Source organism: Ascaphus truei, chromosome 4, assembly GCF_040206685.1.
Source record: "Ascaphus truei isolate aAscTru1 chromosome 4, aAscTru1.hap1, whole genome shotgun sequence".
Lineage (NCBI taxonomy): Eukaryota > Metazoa > Chordata > Amphibia > Anura > Ascaphidae > Ascaphus > Ascaphus truei.
The window spans coordinates 255,063,011-255,083,561 of NC_134486.1; the positions used below are offsets into that span (position 1 = coordinate 255,063,011).

At 45.7% G+C, this 20,551-nt stretch overlaps 1 protein-coding gene across 4 annotated transcripts in view; it reads right to left on the minus strand.

Moving 5' to 3' along the window:
* Positions 1-15,771: 15,771 nt before the first annotated feature.
* The window catches only part of ARHGAP18 (Rho GTPase activating protein 18), a 143,099-nt gene continuing 138,319 nt past the window's right edge, over positions 15,772-20,551 (minus strand). For all 4 annotated transcript variants that reach the window (XM_075597291.1, XM_075597290.1, XM_075597289.1 and 1 more), the window contains exon 15: positions 15,772-17,489. In XM_075597291.1, the coding sequence (XP_075453406.1) occupies positions 17,395-17,489 (95 nt within the window). In that variant the 3' untranslated portion in view covers positions 15,772-17,394. The remainder of the gene's footprint in view (positions 17,490-20,551) is intronic.

The following is a 20,551-nucleotide window of genomic DNA, read 5'->3' on the forward strand; positions in this document are numbered from 1 at the left end:
AACCCAATGCTTCCCCATCCAGAGGAAATCCATCAACCTCCTCTGGATCTTGTTGATAAATTCGGGGGTTGGACCCATGGCTATCAGCCGGTGCCAAAGCTGACTGGCCACCAGCTGATTAATCACCAGGGTCCTTCCCCTAAGGGAAAGCATTCTCGACAGATACACCCATGACCCCAGACGAGCAATGACCCGTTCTTCAAGATCACTGAAGTTTTCTGGGGCCGGGTCCTCCGCAGCAGACAGGTAGACTCCCAGATACTTGAGAGTATCGCTCTCCCACGAGACATTCCGAAACGTGGGGGGCAAAGAGTCCACCTGTAAGGGACCCACCAACATGCCAGAGCACTTGGACCAGTTGATCCGAGCAGAAGAGGCCGCGGTGTAGACCTCTTGGCACGCTTGTGCCCGCTCTAGATCATCTAGGTCCTGGGCCACGAGGAGCACGTCATCGGCATAAGCCGACAGGACTACTCGCATGTCGGGCTCCCGCAGCACCAGCCCGGTGAGCCTCCTCCTCAGTAGGCAGAGGAAGGGCTCAATGGCCAGCGCGTACAGTTGCCCAGACAGGGGGCACCCTTGACGTACTCCCCGACCAAACACAAAAGGTGCCGTCAGGGACCAGTTGATCTTCACCAGACACTCTGCAGAGGCGTACAGCATCTGGAGAAAGCCCACAAATTGTGGGCCGAAGCCAAACGCCCGCAGGGTCTGCATAAGGTAACGGTGATCCACTCTGTCAAACGCCTTCTCCTGATCTAGGGACAGAAAGGCGAGTGATAGACCAGTCCTCTGCGCGTAGTGCATCAGGTCCCGGACCAGAAAAATGTTGTCATGAATGCTCCGGCCTGGGACAGTATAGGACTGGTCGGGGTGAATCACCTCTGCCAGCACGGACTTGAGCCTCAGCGAAAGCGCTTTGGCTACGATCTTATAATCCGTGCTGAGCAGTGAGACCGGTCGCCAATTAGAGATCTGACGGAGATCCCCCTTCTTCGGCAGCAAAGACAGTATTGCCCGCCGACACGAAAGTGGCATCTCACCGATCTCAAGGGCTTCAGCTAGGACCTCGGTGAAATCAGGTCCCAGCATCTCCCAGAAAAACTGGAAGAACTCCACAGTCAGCCCGTCTAGCCCCGGCGCTTTTCCGTGGGACATGAGACTGAGGGCTTCAGAGAGCTCGGCCAGAGTCAAAGGTAACTCAAGCAGCTCCCTTCCATCCTCACTGACCGTGGGAAGCCCCTCTAATAAGACCCTGCATTTATCTGGCTGGATGGACTCCGGAGAGAAAAGATCTACATAGAATCTCCGGGTTCTGTCCCGGATGCTCTCCGGGTCAGTCAGAGGGGTACCGTCCTCTGCCAACAGGCATGTGATATGTCTACGGTTTCCCCTCTTTTTCTCCAGCGCGTAGAAGAGGCGCGACCCGCGATCCATCTCTCGAAGGAAGTTGATACGGGATCGCACATACGCCCCCCGAGCTCTCCGATCTTCCAAGTCCCGGAGAGTGCACTTCCTCTCTACGTACATACTCTGCAGGTATTGGTCTCCTGCCACAGACAGCCGCTTCTCGAGATCGAGCACCTCCTCCCTGAGGGCCTCGATCTCAGCATCGCGCCGCCTGCTGGCACCTTTTGTGTACTCCTGACACACGAGGCGCAGATGAACCTTGCCCACGTCCCACCACTGCTCTAACGTGGCAAAGTCTGACCTGCAACCTCTCCAGGCCATCCAAAAGTCTCGGACCGTCGTCGCAAACCCCTTGTCCTCCAACAACGTATTGTTGAAGTGCCAATATGCGGCCGAGGGTGCTGCAGGTAGCAGCGTCACCGTCACGGACGCACAATTGTGGTCTGAAAACGGCGCCAGCCTAATGGCACTGGACTGGGCTCGCGACAGGCTGTGGCTGGAAATATACAGCCTGTCGATCCGGGACCAGGACATCCGTTCACCCCTAAACACCCTAACATGGGTGAACTCAGTGGATGCCTCAGGATGTTGTTCTCGCCAGACGTCTACCAAGGAGTAGCGGGTGATGACCTCCCGCAAGGCCGACGCAGAACACGGGTGTGGCTCCGGACCATTCCGGTCTTTCCGAGCCTCGAGGGTACAGTTAAAATCACCCCCGAGCACCACGTATTCGTCTGCGTCGACTGTCTCCAGGTATTCAGACATTCTGACGAAGAACTGCCTTCTCAGGGGTCCGTTGGCAGGAGCATACACGTTCAGGAAATTAAACGTGTAGTCCTCGTGTCGGACCCTGATATGCAAAAGGCGACCTGGAACAACAGCTTTGGCAAGCAGCAGCTCAGGTTGAAAGGATTCAGAGAACAGGGTCACCACCCCACAAGATGTCGAAGTGAGGTGGCTGAAAAAGACCTTGCCTCGCCACTCCAGATGCCAGCTGGCTTCAGCCTCTGGAGTGGTATGGGTTTCCTGCAGGAAACTCACAGAATACTTTCCCTTTTGTAAAAAGGAGAGTACCTGGAACCTTCGAAACCCGTCCTTACATCCATTAACGTTTAGCGTACCGATGCTCAAAGCCATTGGTAATCAAGAGTCTTGCTTCCATAGGCGCTCAGGGTACTATACCCCGAGAAGCCTTTACGTGCTCTCGCAACACTTTGTTAAACTTTAGGACCCGAGTATGTTCGATAGTCCCGGAAAGTTTGGCCTTGTGGTTAGCCTTGATGTATACTCTGAGAGATTGGAGAATGACCGAAGCATCCTTCCACCTCTCAAGGGCCAACTGCACCTTCGTATGTCCATGTCTACAGAGGGTATCATCCAGGAAACTATCCAGCTCCCGGGCAGGGATAATGGTGATCGAGGAGTCCACCGACTCCATGGTGCCAGAGGACTCCCCTCTGAGCCCCAACTCCCCAGTCTCCTCTTGGCTGGAGAATTCAAGAACCCCGTCCTTCTCTGCGGGGGCCTCTCTCAGCCCTAGATTGGATCCCCTCCTCGGTGTTTCCACGAGGGGGTCCACTGTGCTCTCCACCTCCATCCCCGAGTCAGGCTGTTCAGGGGCAGCTGGTGGCGGCATGGCAGAGGCAGTGGTCTCCCGAGAGTCCTCGGGGGCCACAGAAGCACACATGCCACGGGTGTTCGCATCACCCACGGGAGGGCACTCACCAACCGCGGGAGGGCCCTCACCATCCGCAGGAGGGCCCCCACCGTCCGCGGGAGGGCCCTCACCATCCGCGGGAGGGACCCCACCATCCGCGGGAGGGCCCCCACCATCCGCAGGAGGGCCCCCACCATCCGCAGGAGGGCACCCACCATCCGCGGGAGGGCTCTCACCAACCATGGGGGGGCACTCCTTAGCAAGGGCTTCATAGGGAGGGTCTTTCCCAGCGTTCACTCCAAACAAAGTGCCTGCCCAAAACTCTGCACCAAGAGGGTTCAGGTCAGACAACTCCCAGATGTAATCGGAAGTGCTCACCACAACACCCTCCAAACCCTCATCCACGGGGGTCAGCCCTATCCCATCTCCTTCCTCTGGTGACGCAAACCGGGGCTTTTTATCCCTATGTGCGTCACCCGAAGGCGGTACAGCCAAAGGGGGATCTTGGTTGGCTCTGAAGATAGGTGCACTCGGCATGTCAAATTTACCGAAGCACAATTCTCCAGGGGATGCTCTCCAACCGAGAGGGGCGCTGGGAGGTTCCCCAACGTCCCCAGAGGCATCGGGTACCTCCAGCTGCATTCCCTCCAGAAATTCGAGGGGGGTGGGCTGTACATTTGTGGGATCCGGCTTACACTGGTTAATCCCAACCAGTGGGTCGGACAGGACCACCTTGTGCGGAACTGATTTTTCTTTCCGCTTCCGAGACTTCAGAGGGTAAACATAATATGGTTCACTCTCAACCTCCTCAATCACCCTCTTATTGGTTTTAAATTTGCTCTTCCTGGGGATTGATTTCCAAGGAGAGGGTGCCGCTGTTTCCATAGCAGGAGTTTCCTCCCGCTCCCCTTCACCCTGTACGGTGCTTACAATGGGGTTAGGGGGTTCTTGGGGGGGGACAGCGACAGAGGGTGACTGTTTTGGGGTGACTTTTTTCTTCCCCCTCTTTTTTGAGAGGAGAGGTTCAGATGTCACTGTTTGAGTTGCGACAGTGACATCTTCTGTGGTCCCATGGGGGACCTGGGCCCTCGAGCTCTTTTCCTTCTCCCTCTGTTCTTTGGGGAGAGGTTCAGATGTCACTGTTCGAGATGGGGCAGTGACATCTTCTGCGGTCCCAGAGGGGGCCTGGGCCTTCGAGGGCTTTTCCTTCTCTCTCTTTCTTTGGGGGAGAGGTGTAGACGTCACTGTCCGAGATGGGGCAGCGACATCTCCTGTGGTCCCAGCGGGGGCCTGGGCCCCCGAGGGCTCCGCTGCGGTGGGCGCAGCGGCACAGGGTATTTCCTCCTGGGGGGAGACAGCGCTAACAGAGGGTGGCCGCTCCAGGGCGACCCCCTCTCCTTCCTTCCGCTCTCCAGGAAGAGGTGCAGAAGTCACTGTTCCGGATGGGACAGCGACATCTCCTGCAGTCTCAGGAGGGACCTGGGCCCTTGAGGGCCCCGCTGTGGTGGGCACAGCGGTACCGGGTGTCTTGGCAGAGGATGGGGCGGGTGCAGGAGTTGGGATGGGTCCTCTGTTCCCTCTGAGGCAACTCCTACGAGTGTGCCCCAGCTCTCTGCACAAATAACATCTAACCCCCTCCGTGCCATAAAACACAGTGTATTCTATGCCCTCGTAGGGCACCCTAAATGAACCCTCCACAGATTCATTGCTCCCTGGCAGCAGCAGTTGTACCTGCCGCCTAAATGAGAGTACATGCCTCAGCGCCCTATCTCTGCAGCCCAAAGATAATTTTATTATGGGGGACTTAATGTCTCCCAGGGCTTGCAGGTACGGCTTCATGAGGCAATCTGGGATGAAGGGGGGCACATTTGACAGAATGACCTTTGTGCCTAACCCCTCCATGGGTTCCATAGGGATGTATTTCCCCCCTACACTGATGCCTTTCTGCACCAGGTAGTGAGTGGCAGCCAGCGTACGAAGGAAGAAAATGCCCCTCCCATACATTTTGCTGGCCGCCACCACAGCAGAGGGACCCACCACATCAGCCACAGCCCTCACATATATCTCCATGTTTAGGCCAGGTGACATTGGGCACCTCACCCCAAGCTTCCTGCTCAAACAGGGCGTGGCCCCAGCATTGTTGTTGCTGGGGTTAACGCCTGCAACTGCCACATGCGCCCATGTTGGAACTGGGACTGCAGGGGTTACGCTGCTAACAGGTGCTGGGGGAGGCGTGGCCAGGGCACTGGAAGGACCAGGCCTAGGGCTGTGACTAAGAGTGTTGCTCCTAGGGGCCACAGTTTTTGGTGTTCTATATCCGGGCGTCGCCCCTGTTGCCGCACTTGTCCTATTCCCCTTTCCAGGCATGATAAACAAATAAGCCTCTAAGTCAGGGGAAGGTATTGCTTAGTGAGAGAGGTATTGAGAGAAAACTGTCCCTTTTAGAAGAGACCTCTCTGCAAGGGGAAAAAAACAGCAGCTTTTAAAACCTGCTGCAGTTTTAAATCTTTTCCTCTTATTATTAACTCTCTCTCTCTGTTATAATAAGCAAACACCACAATTTACAAGTCTTTATAGAAAAGACACAGAGCTCTCAATAGCAAGTGAGAAAAGGAATCAGGCTTAAGAAAAACAAAAGAGTGAAATTGGAAGTTTAAACAACCAGTAAAAACCTCCAGTAGTGAGGGAGGAGAGAGGGGTGTGACTGCAGTTTTCCAGCCAGCTAAACTGCAGCTATGCTGGGTTAAATCACTGCAGCCCCTGGGTGAAAACCAAAAACGGTTTTTAAGTCTGAAAATACACCCAAAACCCTCTATAAACTCCCAGTATACTCACAGTATACTCCCCCACAGATCCAAGCCAAAATATACCAAATAAAGAAAGAATAAAGCGGATTTCTTACCAAATGCCTGGAGCTCTGTACATACACTTCTGAGTGGAAGCAGCAGCAGGTGATAGTGCTGAGGTGAGGGAAACAGCAGCAGGTGATAGTGCTGAGGTGAGTGAAGCAGACAAACAGTGTGTGTTGTTTTAAATGTTTGATCGAGCAACCTAATTTCTCAATTTTTACATGGTGTGGCGATTTTCACTTCTCATTCCACACACCTGTAGCTTAATTGAAAAATAGGTTGCCCACCTCTGTTCTAGGCACACTATTGTGGCAGTCACTGTGAAAGGAAGTCCACACTTGTGGTAGGACTGTGGACAAGGGGACCATGCATAATATAGAAGCATTTAATAAGGGTCAGCAAGAGTTAGTAAAAAGTTGCTAGATCTGAGAAAGATGGCGAGGCACTTCCTGTGGCATTTAAGCCACACATACTGTATTAGGTTATGGCATGGAATAGTCTCACTTTTATAGTAGACCTTCTACGTCTCAGAGGGAAGATATCAGGGAATATCAGTGAAGAACTGCAAGGATATACTGTACTAAATGTATTTTCTATCTACACATAGCAGCCAAAATATAAATATTAGGCAAGCATTAAAGGACCACTGTATACATACAGAGTATTCTAAAACTTACCTTAAACTTGCCTTGGAAACTCTGGGGCCAACAAGATGCAGGTACTGTACATGCTGGGTACACGCTGCAACATTTCAGTGACATTTCTGCAGAGACTAATGGCCCATCGGATTAACACAGCAGGGGTCATTGGCAGTCATATTCAGTTTGAATGGGACTGCCAGGGACCCCCACTGTTAATCCGATGGGCCATTAGCCTGTCTGCAGAAATGTTGCAGCATGTTCCCAGCATGTACCTGGGTCTTGTTGGTAATTGCCCCAGATGTTTTAGAATACACGTCAGCACTACAGTAGCTTTGTGAATTAGGTCTATAATTACTAAGTGGTGGTACAAGATGAAGTGCATGACATTGTACCATAGATCAGGGGTGCGCAAACTTACCTCCATGCGCCTCCCTTCTGGCTTGTGGCCACACCGGTTGTCATGGAGACGCATCGTTGGAACAAAGGAAGTTACAGAGGCCTCACGCGATCCCGGCATTTATTTTAAATGCCTTCGGGAAAGTGTTGGGCCTCTAACAGCTGCACCCCCCCAGAAAATCTAGTGCCCCCACTAGTCGGCGCGCCCCCCACTTTGCGCACCGCTGCCTTAGATCAAAGGTTGCGCCCCCTGCCAGCTCTCCCCCCCTCCTCATGCCCCCTCCGTACATTGGCTTCGGCGTTCTGACATCACAGTTTCATGGCAACACGGCGTCACGTGACCCCATGGCGTCATTTGACGATGCGTCGCCAGAAGCCGCCTGAGCCAAGGTAAGTGAAGTTAAACAGGCCTTCCAACTTCCCTGGCATTTAATTTAAATTCCTTCAGGAAGAGCTGGGCCTCTAACTGCCGTGCCCCCCGCAGAGAATCTTGCGCTCCTCCAAAGTTTGCGCACCCCTGCCTTAGATAACAAAGCAAATCCCATTATAATGCAGATTTTGTAGGATTGAATGGCAGTGCTGGTGCATAATCTTACACCATATGCCACCAGAAGGAACAATGAATGCATCAGACAGACACCTTGTCTTGGAATACACTTTACCGCCTGAGGTGAATGGGCCGTAAGGTGTCTATAAACTCTGAAGCGGCTATACAGGCCATTTTTCAGCTGACAATCACCATTGGAGTCAATGGGGATACTTGGCCAAAAATAGCTCAAACGATCACTTCAGTGTATATACTGTACCATGTATCCCTATGGGCTAGATTTAGAAAGGGCATCGGTTTAACACTTGCAACTACTCAGCTGTACCTGCTATATTTTTCACCCCATTCACTAGAACCTGTGATAACAATGTAGAGCTAGTTAGTATAATGTTGTGTAATGTGTGCTCACACAAGTGACTTGCTATTTCTGATTAGCTTATAAATCAAGTCTAATAGCAAAATAATGCTGTAAGATATTTCTATCAAACATCATACTTCAATATGTGCTACAGTAGCTAGAACTAAAGAGGAACTCGTTGTCTATGTCACCGCTACTAAATTGTATGCCGTCTAAAACATTGATACATGTAAATAATGATATAGGCATCTTCCTAAGAAATTAACATTCTAAAACAAAAACATGCTAATTCTTTGAATAAAAAAAAGTATTTAAAGAAAACATATAGAAACTCCAATCAAAAATGTTGAAAGCCTGGAGCCATTGTTATGGTTTTCTGATGTGATGCATTCTCTAATTATGTTTTCCTAAAAGTGAATCCATTCCAAACAGTTTAAATTATCACAGGAAATTAAAAGCACCCAACACTGTTTTTATGCTCAGATTTCTGCATTGAAATGATAGATGTGTTGACATTGGATGACAGGAAAATCTTTATACACACTATATCAGCAGACAGTTAAAGATTAGACTATTAAAAAAGAAAGGACCACACATAGCATTTTTTTAGACTTTTTTCTTTAAGGTTGAGCATAATGGACTGCATCATTAGACACAGGCCCATATTTCCTACACAGTGCCAAGCCATTGAAACGAGTTACGAATGAATGCTGCTTAGAAAATATGGCCCATTTTTTTTAATGTTGCAGTAATGTTAATTGTTGATCCTTGGTCTTTCTTTTTATTCATTGTTTTAAACTAGATACAGGCATACCCCGGTTTAAGGACACTCACTTTAAGTACACTCGCGAGTAAGTACATATCGCCCAATAGTCAAACGGCAGCTCACTCATGCGCCTGTCAGCACGTCCTGAACAGCAAAGTTGAACTCCCTACCTGCACCGAAGCTGTGCGCAAGCGGGGAGACTATAGAGCCTGTTACAAATGCGTTATTTACATCAGTTATGCACATATATGATGATTGCAGTACAGTACATCATTGATAAGTGGAAAAAAGGGAGTGTTTCATTTTAAGTACATTTTCGCTTTACATACATGCTCCGGTCCCATTGCGTACGTTAATGCGGGGTATGCCTGTATGACAAAGTTGAAAACAATGATGTTGGAGTTGTCCGAGATGGTAAGAAGAGGAAAATGATTAGCTCCAATCGGCACACAAGTTCCCTTTCACAACTACAAGGCTGCACGGATACATGCAGCGGCAAACATCTGCTTATAATGGAGTAACAAAGTCAAAAGTGTATATGTTTTATATTAGTGATTAGTGTAAAAGGTGAAATATTGGGCTTGTGCCATTTATGTCCCATGGCATATTTAATTTGAATACAATTGTATTAAAGTAAGACAGTATCTGAAAATAAAAATGGACTCAACTGTTACAAGACATGCCATTTTATTTAAACCAGTCAGAGGCTAAAGGCACTTATCACAAGTCTACATTTGTATTAGAGTAACACGTGTTTCCCCCCCCCCGAACCTCACTTAGGGACCAGTATATGGGAGTGGGCGCATTACCACGATTGAATGGTGCTCTACCTGTTGGTTTGCAGGAGGTAGGCGTTGTCTGCATGATGTTAAGGAGACAGGAACAGGACTGGCTCATGTAGGTCTCTGGGTTCGTCATGGTGGTGTCAGCGCCTCCAACAGTGATGGATCCCACGAGTGTAGGTGTCAGCCCCCATCACTACAGAATTACCTCCCTCCGGCCCAGGAACTGAAACCTGAGGCAGAGGTATCTTGAAAGGTACTTTATTATAGGGCATTCTGCAGCATCTCTTCTAGCAGCATATCACACTCCACTTGCCCCAGGCTTTCTAGAAGGTGCACCTTTTTCACTAGTTCTCTGCTCCAGGTGGTCTTTAGGCTGGCCAGCCTAAAATGAGCAATCTTACCCCGCCATGGGGAAGACTCAGCTCCCACCCCACTCCCTGAGGAACAGGGAGCATAGACCTTCTTTACCCTCGCCAGGGCTCAGGGAGGAATACTCTCACCCTCATTACTCCAGGAGGAGCAGGGGGGCAAGCACAACCACATCCTCCCGAGGGCTGAGGGGAAGATTCCTAACTTTTAGACTACTCCCTTAGAAACTTTTGGAAGGGGCGGGCTCATGGACCGTACCAACCTCCAATGGGCTGTACACAGGCCATGAGTCACCACAGACCTTCCTTCACTTTCTGAGGAAGCAGAAGGCTCAATGGCCCATAGATTAACCTGCTAATGCCTGGATCTTAACAGGATTTACACAGCAGATACACTATGTGGAGAGAAACAGGTACAGATACATACCCTGTTACATTATTGTGGTATATACAAAAAATTCAGATCATTACAGTAGAGAAAGGTTTGGGAAGCTTTGTATAAACTATTTATCTATAAAGAATTCTCGCTAATTCATCTAAAGGACAATACATAACAAGTCTACACTTCTCTAGCATCAATAGAGCTTCTCAAACTTTGCTCTATATTAATAATGAATAATCGTAAAGCGTATCTTTGTCCAATATGGTCTCTTTCATATACTGTAGGAATAATGAGTATGGATACTATAAATACAAAATGAAAAATAATAAGCAGCACAACAGTATGGTCCATACCTTTCTTCATCCAAGTAATCCCAAACTGTCTGCATTTTGGCTGGTGTCAAACATTCTCCTTTTATCTGTGGTTTGACAGTTCTGTACATTGCAGAAATACATTATGTATAACCCAGTGCTGAGAGATTCTGTACCAATTCTGAGGGGGAAGTATATCTTTTTTTTCTTAGACCAGGAACTAGAAGCACCTTTGGGCTTCTGATTTAAGGAAAATGTTTGATTTTGAAACACCTCGTCATGTTTTCTAAGGCATTACTTCTTTTTAGCCTACTTATGTTTAAAAAGAAAAAAAACTGGGCAAAAGTAGACCCTTGAGGCTCTTTATTCACTAAAATATAAATTTGTTAATTCGTAGTAATTATTCATCTGAAAGTGTAGTAAAGATTACTTTTTTATATACTGTAATAAATAGATCTCCTTTGGTTTGTATATATATATAATACACTTTATGTACTGCATGCTTATTGCCACCACAAATTAAACTTACATTAAAAAAAAATGGGTTTGTAGCAGTAAATATAGACTACATAGTATTCTTCCACAGCAGTAATCACTAAGCTAATGGAGTAATTTTCAGCATAATAAATATATATAGAATTATATACGGTATATATTTTTTTGTGACAGTCACCATCTCTGTATGCTGGAGTAGTGCAGTATGTCGGCTGCCCAGCATGCAGGCAGCTAAATTCCTTGAGGAGAGGCTAGCTGCAGGTGCAGCCAATTGGGACAGAACTCCTCAATAAACAGGGGGTTTAAAAGGCAGGCAGGAAGCTGCCACACAGAGACTTTTCCCCCAACCAGGGGGACACTAGTTGATCTGGTTCACAGGCTTGCAGTGAGCAGGGTCTTGGGACCATCTGGGAATGAAACCCAGGAAACAGAAACAGGGCAGGAGTAGACCTGAAAAATATCCTGGAAGCAGCAAGACTACAAGGAGGGATTGCCTGGAGAAACCGGAGATGCCGCACCTGCACAAAGATAAGGACTTTAATATTGTTCCTTGATATTGGGTTGTATGTTTTGAGGGCTGGTAACTGGCAAGTGGCTTAGCTGGCCAGCCAGGTATCTAGGGCCTGTGTGGTCTAGTAAGTCTACCAAGGGATTATGTTTTGAATTTTTGGTTTGTTTTGCCTTAAAGGAACAGTGTGCCAAATGTTTGTGTTTGTGCAGACTAAACCAATGAAGCTTAAAGCCTAACCCATTGTTTGACCCTGCCAAATTATTTATATATATATATATATATATATATATATATATATATATATAATTTATTTATTTAATAATATATATATATATATATATATATATTAGTGATACCATCACTGTCCTCTAGGGTCTGGAACAGTGCAGTAAGTGTGCTTTCCAGTCCACAGAGAGTTAATTCCTCAAAGAGAAACCAGCAGCAGCTGATGCCAACTAATGGAGTTAATCAGCTTGGTCAAAGTGAACAAGGAGGTGGTTTAAAAGATAGACTGAAATCTGCCATGCTGAGAGACTGTTTTCCCCAGAGAAGAGGGGAAGATAGAAGTGCTCCACTGCTGCGGAAGCTGGTACAGAGGACCTACAGAGGAGTTTCTCTGGGCTCAACGTGGGGCTGAGTTCTCCTAAGAAGGAAAGGATGACAAGGCCGTGCTGAAGCGGCGACGTCTGCTCCAAAGGACAAACAGATAAGCAAAAATATGTTATTGTTGTATGCAGAGACTGTGTTACATTGTTGCTTATGGCAGGGCATGTTTTGGGCGTGGGAACCAGCTTATCTGGCCATCTAAGTAGTGAGGGCGACAGGGAATGTGTTATTTTTAAGTGTTGCTTTGATTTAAAGCGATGGTGGGCTTGTTGTATGATTTAATCTCTGTAAATAAAACCCATGCAGTTAAACTTATACAGTTGGGACAAAAGAGACTGCAACATGGTGTGGGCATCACAATAATAATATATATATATATATAAATATATATATATATATAAATATATATATATATATATATAATGATAAGGTGTGCAGATGTATATTCAAACAATATAAATACAATCAATGAATGCTGCCACAATGTGTAAGGTGTACACAACTCCAGAAATATAGGAGAAAAAACAAAGGGTGCAAACTGATGTAAACAAGTGTATAAAAACACTAGCAGAGATATGCAACAATGAAAGTTGAGTATGAGATATCTGGGACTGGATGAGACCTGAAAAATGAAAGAAACAGCCAAATATGATGAAGTATGTAATTTTAGTATCATACAAGGCCGATACAAATCCTACATACAATGTAGCAGGTCAAAATGGTAATTTCTGGATAAAATCCTACTCTTTAGCCGCCAAAATGGAAACAATGAAGCCAGGGTCTGTAACGCGCTCTTTGGATGACGCCGTCTCCTCTCTGACGCTTGTGCTTCAGACTCCCTCCTTCGAATCTCATGATGGTTGGTATGGTATTACCGGATCATGACGTGGGTGTCCAAAAGTGTGGAATGGAAGGGGGAAAACTCCCTGGTGCAGTATTCCTAGATTTTGCAAAGGCTTTTGATACTGTTGATCATGCTATCCTGCTTAACAAACTCCAGCGCTCTGGAATAGGGAAGCATGCTTTAAACTGGTTTCAGTCCTACCTATCAGGTAGATCCCAACATGTGTCCATCTCAGGCTCTACTGTAACTCCAACCCCCTGGATATCACCTGTGGTGTCCCGCAAGGCTCTGTCCTGGGGCCCCTACTCTTCTCAGTGTTCATCAATGATCTTCCCACAGCTTGTAAGGAAGCCTCAATACACGTATGCAGATGACACAATCCTATATGCACACAGCCATAGTCTCTGACCTTCAACACATACTTCAGTCTGACTTTTTGAGACTCGAAAACTGGATTTCCCAAAACAAACTGTTTTTAAACACTGACATGACGTTAGCAATGGTATTTGGGACCAAGACTACATTATTAAAGCTTCCAGCGGCTGAGCTCCAGATTAGAACCAACACTAACACAACCCTAATCCCTGTCACTAGTTTTAAATACTTGGGCATATGGTTTGACTCCCACTTAACATTCGGGATGCACATTGATACCCTGACAACCAAGACCTATGCCAAACTAGGGGTACTTTACAGGAACAAATCCTCCCCAAGTCTCCTGGTCAGAAAGGGTATCGCACAGCTAATGCCAATTATTGACTATGGAGACATAGTATATGGCTTGGCACCTAAAACCCACCTTAGCAAACTTGACACCCTCTACAATTCAACTACAACACACATCACTGCGAAATGCTCAAAGAACTATTTTTCCGGGTAAGTCGGAGGATAGGAGGGGCCGCAGTAGTAGTTGCAATCTAAACAAATTGCAACCTACATAGGGGCTTAACACAGGTGACAAATAAGGACATGATTATAAATTTAAGAATCCATACGTGATTATACATAACATTTTAATTAAATTTAATATAATATTACCAAGAAAAATAATAAATGAATACAATAAAAATGACAACATTTTGGCTATGACAAAAATTAAATCCTATGACAGATATGGAAGGACACATGATGTAATTAACTGGAGGAAAAAGGAAAATCCAGATAGACAAATGGATTTTAACATCACAATATGTATGTATGTATGTATGTATGTATGTGTGTTGCAAACTAGGAACACCTTAGTATAAATTATAGTAATGTTGGAGTGTACACATAAGTATAATTAATAAACAAGTAGCAGAACAGCAGCCGTGATGTTCATCACATTGTCAAATTGGATAAAACATACAGCACCACAGAGGTCATTACCAAATAAGTGTATTAGAAGTCCAGAGAAAAATACAAAGTTTTGGTCCTCACACCAACAAGGCTAGTAACATGAAACAGAGCTGCCGAGAATATAAAGAAAAACTAACCCGAGAGAGAATATGGAAAATTAGCATTTCACAGAAACGTGAAGATTGTGCTTAAAGCTGATTTATTAAAGCATCCTGTATGCCATGTTTTTTCCTCCCAAACCCCCAAAAATCTGAATCTGCAATTATTCATATTGAATTTTAGCTTCCTCAATCTCACAGATATTCTGTGGTTTATAGCACATCCCTACAAACATTTTCTTTGTACTTTTACCTCAACTGCTATTTTCTATCTACATGGTCTCTACATTTTCATCATTACCTTCATAAACATATTCCCTTACAATAGGTTTTAGATCCGGTTTAACATATAAACATACTCTACCGCTTCTATTTGCTCGATCCTTGCGATAAAGGGAATAACCTACTGTAAATTAACTGCCCAGTCATGAGTTTCACCGCACCATATTTCAGTAATGCCTATATCATACGGCTCCTTTGAAGCTATTCATTCAAGCTCCCCCATTTTATCTGTCAGGCTTCTTGCATTAGCAAACATGCATTTAAGTTTTTTTCAGTCTGTACTATTATCTTATCTGCTCCTTCCTTTCTACGTCAATTGGGTTTAGTCTTTAGAAGTTTTATAATATTAGCTCAATTTAATATGGATGTCTCCCTGCTGACAACGCAGTGTCGCATGATGTCATGACTTCTATTGAAGAGGGATGCTCTCTTACAGTGGCCCCTCTTTCTTCCTCGGCAATCGGTTTCATTGCTGTGGGGAAGTTGCGGTTGCGAGGGGAAGTGTAACCGCAAGTAAATATAGTAAAATATATAAAATTCTTGGGGAGTGCAAATGCACCCTGGCACCCCTATCTACCCCTTTTTTGTATCTAAAGCCCTCTCCAACCTAAAACCGTCTCCCTCACTGTCCCACTTCCCTGGAATGTCCTTCCCCTCAATATCAGACGTAAAACACACCTCCTTATGGAAGCATAGGATTAGCTCCATGGCTGATACTATACACCTCATGCATCGACCTTGGCCCCTTGCAGACACACTTACCAGAACACCTTCATACTGTCTCTGTAAATTCGTCCTACTTACCATTTAGATTGTAAGATCTTTGGGGCAGGGACTCCTTTTTCCTTATGTTACTCTTGTGCCTATGATAGCGCTATATAAATATATTAATACATACTTATGTGTCCATTTCATGCAGGTATCATTTTTATTTTTTACTATCGTTTGTGTTGTAAATGTGTTAAAACGTTGAGGTTTTTTTTCAGTGGGCTATTATTGTAATATTTTTTGTTAAAGACAATTTTAAAATGCCAAGGATATCTCCAATTGAAGCAACTCTATCAATGATGCTTGAAATGCCTTTTAAATGACTCAAACTTGTATAGAATGAAAGAAAACAAATTCAGTTTTGTTGGAGAACATACGGTTGTTTTATATACAAAGTCACAAATTAAAGTAATGAATATGTTTGTGTTAGCTGGATGTTACATAGTGTACAGAGAGTAGAATTTCTTTGAGTTATAAACAATACATTAATCTAGGCACAAAGACAAGTTTTGTTGAAAGCTAGAAGAAAGTGATATTATTTCTTCAAACAAAATGGCACAAGACCAATCACAAATAATTAGATTACTACAAACATTAGAAAAACGGAGTTTTGATTTTTTTTAACTTAAATATTTTAGTACCAATTTAAATGTATATAACATATCAGAAGGCTAATATTCATACAAGGTTATTGTAGTTCCGCATATGTTTGTGCTGATAAGTAATCTCCTAAAACATTGCAAAGAACAAGATCCATATTTTTTTTTCAATTTCTTATACCATATAGATTTGAAACCTGAAGCACAACATTGTTATGTGGCAGGAATATCACTTTTGTTTTTTTTTTTTATTATAATTCTTCAAAAATAAAAATACAAACACAAAAACATATGGTTTAGATAAGGTGCCTTCCCCATAAGAAAAAAAGTCAGCAGGTCGATTCCCGAATATATAGATCGTGATATATACAAGTATATATACAAAAATATTTATTTTCTATACAAAATACTTACTACAATATACCCTTCATAGATTTAACTAAGGCAGAATTAAGTCATTCCATTACATGAATGAAGAACATTCCATTTTGCTTTCAAATCTCATCATATTTAGATCAGTACTGATTAGGTACAACGGCGAATTGGTGTAAATAATTCCATGCAGTACATTGACTGTTCTTCTTACAGCAATTAACAGATTTTTACTTATACAGTATGGTCACCAGTGACTGATCAAGGCTAACACACTTCTGTGAATGTATTTATTCCTGCAATTTAAATAAACATGTAAATACAATTGAATTAGTTATTATTGTGAGATATTTTTGGTATTGTATCTGGAGCCCAATAATAGTTACACAGTGTTTGTTGTTGCTAATCGGTTGATACAGTATACTGTATGTGCTACATTCTCGCTGGTTACAGTGATATTCTTTATACAGGCATACCGCCCAATAGGCAAACGGCAGCTCGAGCATGCCCCTGTCAGCAAGTCCTGAACCGCAATACCAGCTCCCTTTCTGTACCGAAGCTGTGTGCTAGCGGGGAGACTATAGAGCCTGTTACAAATGTGTTATTTACATCAGTTATGCACATATATGATGATTGCAGTACAGTAAATGCATCAAAAAGTGGAAAAAAGGTAGTGCTTCTCTTTAAGTACAATTTCGCTTTACATACATGCTCCGGTCCCATTGCGTACATTAATGCGGGGTATGCCTGTAATACACTGTTAAGAGTACGTTTTTATAACGGCTGTCAGTTTTTGTACCGTTTAAGTAATGGAATGTCTTCATTGGCAGTAAATTGCTAAATTATATCAAATCCATCTCTTGTGGGCAGAGACGGTTACACAATACACATCATGTGGTTGCTGCAATATCACAAAATGTAGTAATTGAACATTACTAAAGTCATGGAGTTGTGTGCTGTATATTACATTTAAACCTGTTTGCAAATTGTGGTTTCACTGTTCTTAGTTTGTCATACATTAGGTTTTGGTTTTATAACCCAGTCAGCGCTGGGGTTGAGTTGAAACAGGTCCTTCATATATGTATCATCTTCTAGACAGCGCTCACCTGTTAAAGATGAAATGTGCACTTTGTTACTTCAGCTTCAGATAGACTCAAACACAAAGAGTAAGAGTGGATAGAACAATATGGTGTTAAATGACTAATATTTTTTGTAAATACAAGTTTAATGAAAGAAAATACTACAAGATACAACCCAAAATGTGTTTGTGGTTTGCTGAGTGCATAATAGAAAACCATCTACTGTATTAACCTGGACAGCAGAATAATCTACAGTATCTACTGTAGCAGAGTATTAAGAATGACCCACGAATATCAATGAAAACTATTAGAGTAACAAAGTGTCAGGTGCATTCTTATCTTTGCCCAATACTAAATAATAAGCTATCAATACCCTACTGAGCACTGGAAACCATTTACAAGCATTTTTTCTTTATATTTGTGTTTTAACAGATTAGAGTGCTTACGATTTTTTTTCTTCTTCTCTACTACAAAAAAGAATCCAAATTTATACTGGCATTCTTTGATTAAAAAAAAAAGAAGCTGGGCGACCAAGATTGAAACAGAACTTTCCTGAATGCTTCTCTGCCTTCTATGTGATTAATACCAAACATAAGGAAAGTAAACCAGGATGACATTTAAAATGTTGTAAATTACAACAAACAAAAGATTTTGTGGTGCTCACTTAAAATGTAAAGCAAAATTACTTGCTGTATGACTTAGGCTGCGCTTATAGTGCTGGCGACAGCGATATCGCGTCAAAACAAATGCATTGTCGCCATCACTTATCGTGGACACGAACGCGCGACAGTCAACAACACTACCAAAATTCTGGTAGTTCGTGGAATTTGATTTTTGGAGAGACTGTCTCCACATGACTGGCTATAAGCCAATCCCGGAGCTTCTCCGCCCGTCTGCCTTCCCCCTTGCTGACGTTACAGGCCTTGCAGCCAGCGACGTCTCCAGCATCTGAAATACAACTTTCGCAATGGCGAGAGGTGACGTTATCGGTTGTGTCGCCGGCTGTATAAGCGCAGCCTAAGGCTGCGTCCAGGGTGGCGCTGAGCTGGTGCGGGCGCTCACGCTCGCCACGATAAGACACATTGAGACAATGTGTGTGGCCTGCGTGAGCTCCCTCCTGCGCGTGCCCGTGAGCTGCAGTCGGAGCTCAGTTTCAAGAGGTTCAAAATTTTGAATCTGCAGCCCCGACTTCAGATCACATGACCTACTTGGACAGCAAGGAAAAACCAATGCAATACAAGCATTGGGAGCTTGAATTGTATTGCATTGCATTGCATTGCTTGCTGTCCTCTGACACGAAACGGGAGGGGGAAACACACGAAACTGAAAACAGAGAGATGTGAACGAGGGGGGCGGGGGGGGGTTAAAACGAAGTGGTGGTATGAAGGGGGTGTAAAACTAGGTGGTGGTGGGGGTCAAACGGAGTGGTGGGGGGATGAGGGGTGAGAGGGGAAGGAGAGAAGGGGGAGAGAGAGGAGGGTCGGGGGGAGAGAAAGGGGAGGGTCGGTGGTGGAGAGAGAGGGGAGGGTCGGGGGGAGAGAGAGGGGAGGTCGGGGGGAGAGAGAGGGGAGGGTCGGGGGGGAGAGAGAGGGGAGGGTCGGGGGGACAGAGAGGGGAGGGTCGGGGGGGACAGAGGGGAGGGCCAGGGGGGACAGAAGGGAAGGGTCAGGGGGGAGAGAGAGGGGAGGGTCGTGGGGGGAGGGAGGGGAGGGTCAGGGAGGGTCAGGGAGGGAGAGAGTGCAGGGGGGGGGCAGGAGAGAGTGCAGGGGGGGGCGGGAGAGAGTGCAGGGGGTCGGGAGAGTGTGTGCAGGGGGGGCGGGAGAGAGTGTGCAGGGGGGGGCGGGAGAGAGTGTGCAGGGGGGGCGGGAGAGTGTGCAGGGGGGGCGGGAGAAAGTGTGCAGGGGGGGCGGGAGAGGTTGGGCAAGGGGGGCGGGAGAGAGAGGGCAAGGGGGGCAGGAGAGAGAGTGCAGGGGGGGCAGGAGAGAGAGTGCAGGGGGGCGGGAGAGAGTGTGCAGGGGGGCGGGATAGAGAACACGGGGGGGGAGAACACTGGGGGGGCGGGAGAGAGAGCGCAGGGGGTGGTGGGAGAGAGAGCGCAGGGGGGTGGCGGGAGAGAGAGCGCAGGGGGGGGGGGCGGGAGAGAGAGCGCGGGGGGGGGGGGGCGGGAGAGAGAGTGCAGGGGGGGCAGGAGAGAGCGCAGCGGGGGAGCGGGAGAGAGAGCGCATGGGGGGGCGGGAGAGAGAGCGCAGGGGGGGCGGGAGAGAGAGCGCAGGGGGGGCGGGAGAGAGAGCGCAGGGGGGTGGGAGAGCAGGGGAGAGAGCGAGGGGGGGAGAGAGAGATGGGGGGAGAGAGGGTTGGGAGAGAGAGAGATGGGGGGTGAGGGGGCAGGGAGAAAGTAGGGGGAGAGGGAGGGGGAGAGAAAGAGATGGGGGAGAGGGGAGGAAGGGAGGAGGGAATAGATAGATATAGAGATAGATATAGATAGATATAGAGAGATAGATATAGAGAGATATAGATATAGAGAGATAGATATAGAGAGAGATAGAGATATGGATATATATATGGATATATATATATATAATTATATATATATATATATAAATATATATATATATAATATATATATCTATAGATATATATATACACACATCACCTTGAGAAAGGTCCCGCACGAAGGACCGAAACGTTGGATATTATGTCTTAATACAATATTTTTTTGACTACCTTTTGGAGTGCTGCCTCTTGATATTCGTCTCAAACACGGTATCGTATTGCAAAGATATGTATACAGTGTTCGACAAATCACCCAAAAATCTACTCGCCCAACCAAAAAATCTACTCGCCACCTAGTCCCGCCCTCAACCCCACCCCTAGTCCCGCCCCCACCCTTAGTCCCGCCCCCAACCCCGCTTTAAAATAAAATATATAAATAATATACATTTAATAAATTCCTAGTCAGAACAATATTCGTTTTTGACATAAATGTATTTATTGTATTACATTATACTACAATTAGTCCTTGTTACGTGTGTGTGTGTGCGTAAATGTCAGATCTAGAAATAAAAACCCGGTGTGAATGACTAGTTTCC